At 49.6% G+C, this 8,681-nt stretch overlaps 1 protein-coding gene across 1 annotated transcript in view; it reads left to right on the top strand.

The window, feature by feature from the left end:
- The window catches only part of DENND2B (DENN domain containing 2B), a 136,857-nt gene that overhangs the window by 81,105 nt on the left and 47,071 nt on the right, over positions 1-8,681 (top strand). The window contains 1 exon segment of the mRNA XM_074274498.1: positions 993-1,129. Coding sequence (XP_074130599.1) covers positions 993-1,129 — 137 coding nt within the window.

Here is an 8,681-nt window from a genome sequence, read left to right as displayed (position 1 = left end):
CTCCCTGGAGTCTGGCCGGCTGATGATGTTAGCTGTCTCCTGAAGACCTGTCAGCCCTCGCCTTCCCCCTCTCATGCCCCGGCCCCCCGGGCCTCCGCCATCACACTTTAATATCGGGGGAAGGTCTTCACCCCGACCTTCTCCATCCCCCCGGCAGCTCTACTCTCAGCCTAATAGCTCTGTCTGAAACAGGAGGCCTTTGAGAATAGACAGGGAGATCACTTCTCACAAACGTTTCTGTATTTTTTTTAGCCAGATCAGAGGAGAGAAATCACAGAGGGTTGTCAAGGAATGGTGGTCCCTAATATATAAAAGGTTTGGTGATGATAGGAATAATATAGGGCTGTATGTAGTTCTATATTATTTGTGCAGGGTTTCCCTGACAACGCTCCTGGGAGGTGGGACAGGCCATGGGATCCCCTCCCTTCTGCCTGGCCGCTTGTGGCCAGTATCGGGCCCTACATGGGGCCTTTTCCGATCGGATGCGAGGAGGGTAGAATATTCCTCACTGGAGCACCCACTGCTGCCGTGTGGCTGGGAAATCCTCGCTCTAGCTCCAGGATCTCGGGGTCTAGCCTGACCATCGGCTCCAAATTTCCCGGCCGACAGCCTGGCGGTGACGGGATGGCTTCCACTGTCATGGATATCACCTTTTTCAGTTTTTATTTGAGTGCTTAATGCATTAAGTATTTAGCTTCAAACATTTCTCTTAATCTGTATCATGTCTAGGTCCTCCCATCCCTATCCCCTCAAGTGTTTAAGAAGTGGTCTCTTAAAATCTTTTCTAAAGAAAAAGTGACCCTTTAGGGCATCCCAGAGCCAAAGACATAGTTTTCTCTTCCATTTGGGGATGGGAGGTGGGATTTGGGTCTTTTTGCAGTTATTTAAATAAGTTCTGGTCATAGCTGCTCCTTAGAGTGGGCTTGGGACCCTCCCCATTTCTCCTCCCTCTCCCCAGTTTTTGAAATGAGTCTTCTTCTTGGAATCCACAGAAAATCCTTTGAGTTTGAGGACGCGTCCAGTCTCCAGTCCCTGTACCCCTCCTCCCCCACTGAGAACGGTACTGAGAACCAGCACAAATTTGGATCCAAGAGCACTTTAGAGGAGAACGCCTACGAGGACATTGTGGGTAAGGCCCCAGAGAGCTGAGAGCTCAGCTGGGCGGGGGGCGAGATTTTGCTGAAGCTTGGGGGTGGAGGGCTGTGGAATATGGGCCGGAAGTTCTCGGAAATGTGGCCCAGAATTCTTTTTATGAACGTTCATTCTGGTTCTGGAGCTCAGCTGAGACCCAGAATCTGCTTCAAATGGAGTCATTCCATCTGTAAATAAAACCTGTGTGGGGAAGAATGAATGGAGAGAGTTAGAACGAAAGGGTGCTCCCCAGACCCCTCCCTGGCTCTGAGGAGCACCTCAGAGGGATCTGGGAGGGAGGGAAGGGCTCATCTTTCCACCTGTGGGGAGCTGGCTGGAAGGAGGTCAGGTTTCTGGGAACTGAAACCTCAGATGTCAGGCGGCCCCCCTCCTTTTCCTTCCCAAGGTAATTTGCACTTCGGGTTTCCTGGTGCTCTTTTGGGGCACTCCTCCTTCCTTGGGCTTAGTGCTCTGTGGACTGAAGGGAAGGTCCTACTATGCGCCGGGCATTGAGTGGACTCCTGCAGGGCTCTTCTCTGAGAATAGGCGCAATTCTTAATTAATATTTTTAATGAGCCAGTGGCAAGGAGCAGCAATTTGAGGGTGGGCTGGAGCACTGGGAACATGATGGGGGGTCCAATTAAGGACGGCCTTCTCAATTCAGATGATGTCTCTCTGGGGAGGTTGTTGGTGAGGATCAGAATAAGATGATTTGATGAAGAAGCACCTAGGCACACAGTAGGCCCTTCACAGGTGGGTTGTTCCCTTTGCTCCCTTTCTCTTGCCCGTTTCCCTGACAACGCTCCTGGGAGGTGGGACAGGCCATGGGATCCCCTCCCTTCTGCCTGGCCGCTTGTGGCCAGTATCGGGCCCTACATGGGGCCTTTTCCGATCGGATGCGAGGAGGGTAGAATATTCCTCACTGGAGCACCCACTGCTGCCGTGTGGCTGGGAAATCCTCGCTCTAGCTCCAGGATCTCGGGGTCTAGCCTGACCATCGGCTCCAAATTTCCCGGCCGACAGCCTGGCGGTGACGGGATGGCTTCCACTGTCATGGATATCACCTTTTTCAGTTTTTATTTGAGTGCTTAATGCATTAAGTATTTAGCTTCAAACATTTCTCTTAATCTGTATCATGTCTAGGTCCTCCCATCCCTATCCCCTCAAGTGTTTAAGAAGTGGTCTCTTAAAATCTTTTCTAAAGAAAAAGTGACCCTTTAGGGCATCCCAGAGCCAAAGACATAGTTTTCTCTTCCATTTGGGGATGGGAGGTGGGATTTGGGTCTTTTTGCAGTTATTTAAATAAGTTCTGGTCATAGCTGCTCCTTAGAGTGGGCTTGGGACCCTCCCCATTTCTCCTCCCTCTCCCCAGTTTTTGAAATGAGTCTTCTTCTTGGAATCCACAGAAAATCCTTTGAGTTTGAGGACGCGTCCAGTCTCCAGTCCCTGTACCCCTCCTCCCCCACTGAGAACGGTACTGAGAACCAGCACAAATTTGGATCCAAGAGCACTTTAGAGGAGAACGCCTACGAGGACATTGTGGGTAAGGCCCCAGAGAGCTGAGAGCTCAGCTGGGCGGGGGGCGAGATTTTGCTGAAGCTTGGGGGTGGAGGGCTGTGGAATATGGGCCGGAAGTTCTCGGAAATGTGGCCCAGAATTCTTTTTATGAACGTTCATTCTGGTTCTGGAGCTCAGCTGAGACCCAGAATCTGCTTCAAATGGAGTCATTCCATCTGTAAATAAAACCTGTGTGGGGAAGAATGAATGGAGAGAGTTAGAACGAAAGGGTGCTCCCCAGACCCCTCCCTGGCTCTGAGGAGCACCTCAGAGGGATCTGGGAGGGAGGGAAGGGCTCATCTTTCCACCTGTGGGGAGCTGGCTGGAAGGAGGTCAGGTTTCTGGGAACTGAAACCTCAGATGTCAGGCGGCCCCCCTCCTTTTCCTTCCCAAGGTAATTTGCACTTCGGGTTTCCTGGTGCTCTTTTGGGGCACTCCTCCTTCCTTGGGCTTAGTGCTCTGTGGACTGAAGGGAAGGTCCTACTATGCGCCGGGCATTGAGTGGACTCCTGCAGGGCTCTTCTCTGAGAATAGGCGCAATTCTTAATTAATATTTTTAATGAGCCAGTGGCAAGGAGCAGCAATTTGAGGGTGGGCTGGAGCACTGGGAACATGATGGGGGGTCCAATTAAGGACGGCCTTCTCAATTCAGATGATGTCTCCTCTGGGGGAGGTTGAAGATTGAAGGTTGAAGGTCCTTCCTGTCCCTAACCTTATTCAGATGAAGTACGGAGGACTCATGGGCAGATCTCTTGTGGCGACGGGCAAGGGCCCATGTGTACCTACTATATGTGGGCAAGAGAAAGGGAGCAAAGGGAACAACCACCTGTGAAGGGCCTACTGTGTGCTAGGTGCTTTTCATCAAATCATCTTATTTGATCCTCACAACAATCCCTGGAGACAGGTGCTATTATCACCCACATTTTACAGTTGGGGAAACTGAGGCAAGCAGAGGTTAAAGTGCATTTTTCCAGAGTAGTCCAGTTTGGCTGCAGCTCTGATTTCTTAGAGAAAAACACTATGAAATAGCCTGACGGGGGTAAGATTATACCATATCAGGAAGGACTGGACTTGTCTGAACTTGACCCAGTAGCTTTGGACATTACTGAGCAGAGAAATAAAGTGAGCAGATCTCATAAAGGAGATTAGTCTGGTGGTAGAATAAAGGTCAGAGTGCAAGAGGGAGAAGCCAGAAGCAGAACGATCTGTTGTAATAGTCCCTTAAGGGTAATACCAGGGGCCTGTCCTAGCATGGGATCACTGGTGGGAATAATGGGGAGGGTTTGATCTGATAACAGTAGGATAACTAAGCTTCTTTTTTAAATTTTTTTTTTTTTTAATAACTAAGCTTCTTAAGGAGCTTATCCACCTTTGGAGGGAATTGAGATGAGCCTGGACAGTGTGGGGGCCAGAGCAAGGCCGGCATAGTAAATGGCAAACTGTACTGGTGCTGGGGTTGGGAGGATGCTGAGGCACAATGATCACATCTCGGGTTTGGAGTATCATTTGTTGCCTCTGAGCTATGGGTATAAGGTCAAATTGTTCTTTTTTCTGAGCAAAATGTAGAACTATATATATATATTTAAATGTTTTCCTTTTTCCTCTTTATAGGAAGAAGAAGCAGTTATTTAGGGATCATCTTGTTAAAAAAAATAAGGAAATTAGTCTAGAATTTACTAGATGATGTTCAGAGTCTTTTTTAGCTTTAGCATTTTGTTATTCTAGAGTCAGGGTAAGAATTTTTAAAAAAGGATCTGCCAAGTTGGTAAGCATTCGTTAATAATTGGGGTAAGACATTTAAAAAATTCTGCCAAGTTAGCAAGTATGTATTTAGTTCTCTATTAGGTATTGGGATTAGAAAAACCAAAACAGCCTTGCCTTTTGATTGTTTCCTAAATTGTGATTCATTTATTCCGGTACTTGCTAGTGTTTTTAGTAGGAATGGGTGTTGGATTTTATCAAATGCTTTTTCTGCGTCTATTGAGATGATCATATGGGTTTTTGTTAATTTGGTTATTGATATGGTCAGTTATGCTCATAGTTTTCCTAATATTGAACCAGCCCTGCATTCCTGGTATAAATCCTGCTTGATCATAGTGTATTATCCTGGGGATGATTTTCTGTAGTCTCTTTGCTAATATCTTATTTAAGATTTTAGCATCAATATTCATTAGGGAGATTGGTCTGTAATTTTCTTTTTCTGTTTTCACCCTACCTGGTTTGGGTATCAGTACCATGTCTGTGCCATAAAAGGAATTTGGTTAGGAGTCCTACTTTCCCTATTTTTTCAAATAGTTTTTATAGCATTGGAGTTAGTTGTTCTTTAAATGTTTGGTAGAACATCTGGCCCTGGAGCTCTAACGGCGATTCAGAAAAAAAAAGGAGTCTCTACTCCTATCCCATTTTTGTGACTCTCCCGAGCTATTTTTATGGTTTTAGGAGAATAATTAGAGAGCAGTATAGAAGGTGTGAGATGGCAAGATAAGGTTTGATTAAAAAAAAAAATTACAGTTATGCAAAAATGGAGTGGTCTACCTGGGAAGTAATGGGATTTTTTTCTCAGAGGTCATCGAGCGGAGGCTAGATGGATGACCATGGATCAGGTCTGTTGTAGGTTGGATTCTAGTTGGGGTATCCCAGAGAGTCTCTGAAGTCCTTTTCCTGCTCCTGGACTCGGTGACCTCGAGATCTCTCCCAGCTTTAAATCCCATTATTCCCAACAGTCACGAGGTTTCCCACTGGCTCAGACCGGTGAGTGTGTCCCGTAAGAGTGTTATTCACCCTCGCTGATAGGAGCCGGTGGAGGCTGACCCACACATGGCTCGGCGGGCTTTGCCTTTCGGAGCTCAGTGAAGGACGTGGCCGGGAGTTTGGGCTCGGCCGGCACACCTTGGCCCGCTGTGCCCATGGTCTGAGAGCTCAGGGCTCCCTTGCAGCTGAATCAGGTAATCTGCCTTCCCTGTCTTCTCCTTGTTCCGCCATTTCCGTTGTACGCAGCCTTTTATGACTCTGTTTGGGGTTTTTTGGCCAAGATACTTGAGGCTTTGCCATTTCCTTGTCTAGGTAAGCAGGGGTAAGTGACTGGCCCAGAGCCAGTCCTGCAGAGCAAGCTCTCTGGGTGGAGATTCCCTTTATCTCCTGTCTGCTAGAATAACCTTGGATTTGCAAATCTTGTGACCTTAGCTCTGGCCTTCCCTGGAACTCTGACTCAAAACCCTGAGGGTCTCCCCTCCCTCACGGATTCCTTTTCCCTGGAAAAAAGCCAATCCTTGCTCCTTTCTTTCTTCCCTAGCCTTAGCACTGAATGGGTATTGCCTCAATCAAACTGAGACCCTTAAAGACCTCGTTCAAACAGGCCAAGATCTCCCTCAGCATCGGGGCCAGCCCAGCCAGCTTGACCTACCTCAGGCCACGGACCCAGAGGGTAACTTTGCAGGCCCTCTCTGGCTCAGATCCAGCTTGCTTGGGCCTCCCGCGGTGGTCAGTGAGAAGGAAGGACCATCGACAGAACCCTCGTTCTGTTTTGCACTTCCGGGTCTGGCCTTTGGGGGATTTACGGCCCCTCACGGGAGCTGCCCCTCGGGGGCTCTCGCAGGGCTGACTTGGCGGCTGCATTTACTCTGTAGATCCACGGTCCCTCCCCGGAGTCCTCCCCTTTACTTAGTCAACCACCATATACATTATCAGCTCAGAGCATTCACTCAGACTGCACGGGGAGAATAGTAGCTACAGGTCCATAAGCCCGGAGGGCTCCCCTGCCGGCACACATCCTGGCACAGCTGGGATGAAGCTGGGTGGTGCAGTGGGTAGAGCCTCAGCCCTGAAGTCAGGAGGACCCGAGTTCAAATGTGACCTCAGACACTTCCTGGCTGTGGGACCCAGGCAAGTCACTTGATCCCAATTGCCTCAGCAAAAAAGAAAGAAAGAAAGAAAGAAAGAAAGAAAGAAAGAAAGAAAGAAAGAAAGAAAGAAAGAAAGAAAGAAAGAAAGAAGAGAAGAGAAGAGAAGAGAAGAGAAGAGAAGAGAGAAGAGAAGAGAAGAGAAGAGAAGAGAAGAGAAAAGAAAAGAAAAGAAAAGAAAAGAAAAGAAAAGAAAAGAAAAGAAAAGAAAAGAAAAGAAAAGAAAAGAAAAGAAAAGAAAAACAAAAACAAAAATCCTGGTCATGAGGCAGGCATAAATGGGGCACATGTGGTCAGAGAGCTCCCGTCTCAGTGTCCTTTCCCTTCTGTCAGGGTCCCCATCTCTGCTGGGAGGCCTTCCTGGCCTGCTCCCCCCCCAAAGCTAGACTTCCAGCTGTCAAAAAGTTATTCCTCCTCCTCAGATCCGTAGCTCTCCGAAGTCACTTCCCTCGCCTCAGCTCTCTGCTTCCTGTGGCATGTGGTGGCTCCTCTCTGGGAACAGCTCTGAGCTGATAACTGGGGTGATGGAGAGAGGGAGGGGCGCCCCAGTGTCTCAGCTGGAGAGCGGGCTCCCCCCCCCCCCCCCCCCCGTTCTCCTCACGAATGCCGGGGCCCCATTCCTGCCCCGGGCTCTCCTTCAGAGCTGGCGGCCAAAGGCTGCTCCCTGCCCTCCGGCTCCCTCAGAGAGCCTCTTCCCACCTGGCCGAGGGCTGGCGGGGACACCTCATTCAACACACGGACACCCTGGCGTTGTTACCCGCTGTCCCAGAAGGGGGGCAGGGAAAATCATTGATTAAGGGGTCCTGGCTCCCTCTGCTGCAACGGAATCCTGGTGATGGGCGCTGTGAGGGGAGAGAGAGAACGGGGGAGGTCAGAGAGAAGGGGAGAGACAGGGACAAAGGGGAGAGACAGAGATAGAGAGGGGACAGAGACAGAGAAAGGGAGAGAGACAAAGGGGAGAGACAGAGATAGAGAGGGGACAGAGACAGAGAGAATGGGAGAGAGAGACAAAGGGGAGAGACAGAGATAGAGAGGGGACAGAGACAGAGAGAATGGGAGAGAGAGACAAAGGGGAGAGACAGAGATAGAGAGGGGACAGAGACAGAGAGAAGGGGAGAGAGACAAAGGGGAGAGACAGAGATAGAGAGGGGACAGAGACAGAGAGAAGGGGAGAGAGACAAAGGGGAGAGACAGAGATAGAGAGGGGACAGAGACAGAGAGAAGGAGAGAGAGACAAAGGGGAGAGACAGAGATAGAGAGGGGACAGAGACAGAAGGGGAGAGAGACAAAGGGGAGAGACAGAGATAGAGAGGGGACAGAGACAGAGAGAATGGGAGAGAGAGACAAAGGGGAGAGACAGAGATAGAGAGGGGACAGAGACAGAGAGAAGGGGAGAGAGACAAAGGGGAGAGACAGAGATAGAGAGGGGACAGAGACAGAGAGAAGGGGAGAGAGACAAAGGGGAGAGACAGAGATAGAGAGGGGACAGAGACAGAGAGAAGGGGAGAGAGACAAAGGGGAGAGACAGAGATAGAGAGGGGACAGAGACAGAGAGAAGGAGAGAGAGACAAAGGGGAGAGACAGAGATAGAGAGGGGACAGAGACAGAAGGGGAGAGAGACAAAGGGGAGAGACAGAGATAGAGAGGGGACAGAGACAGAGAGAATGGGAGAGAGAGACAAAGGGGAGAGACAGAGATAGAGAGGGGACAGAGACAGAGAGAAGGGGAGAGAGACAAAGGGGAGAGACAGAGATAGAGAGGGGACAGAGACAGAGAGAAGGGGAGAGAGACAAAGGGGAGAGACAGAGATAGAGAGGGGACAGAGACAGAGAGAAGGGGAGAGAGACAAAGGGGAGAGACAGAGATAGAGAGGGGACAGAGACAGAGAGAAGGGGAGAGAAACAAAGGGGAGAGACAGAGAGGGGACAGAGACAGAGAGGAGAGACAGAGACAAAGGGGAGAGACAGAGATAGAGAGGGGACAGAGACAGAGAGAAGGGGAGAGAAACAAAGGGGAGAGACAGAGATAGAGAGGGGACAGAGACAGAGAGAAGGGGAGAGAGACAAAGGGGAGAGACAGAGATAGAGAGGGGAC

This window comes from Sminthopsis crassicaudata, chromosome 6 (genome assembly GCF_048593235.1).
Source record: "Sminthopsis crassicaudata isolate SCR6 chromosome 6, ASM4859323v1, whole genome shotgun sequence".
In the NCBI taxonomy this organism is placed as follows: Eukaryota; Metazoa; Chordata; class Mammalia; order Dasyuromorphia; family Dasyuridae; genus Sminthopsis; species Sminthopsis crassicaudata.
Note: the sequence above shows the minus strand (reverse complement) of the source record. Positions and strands in the feature narration are given on the sequence as shown.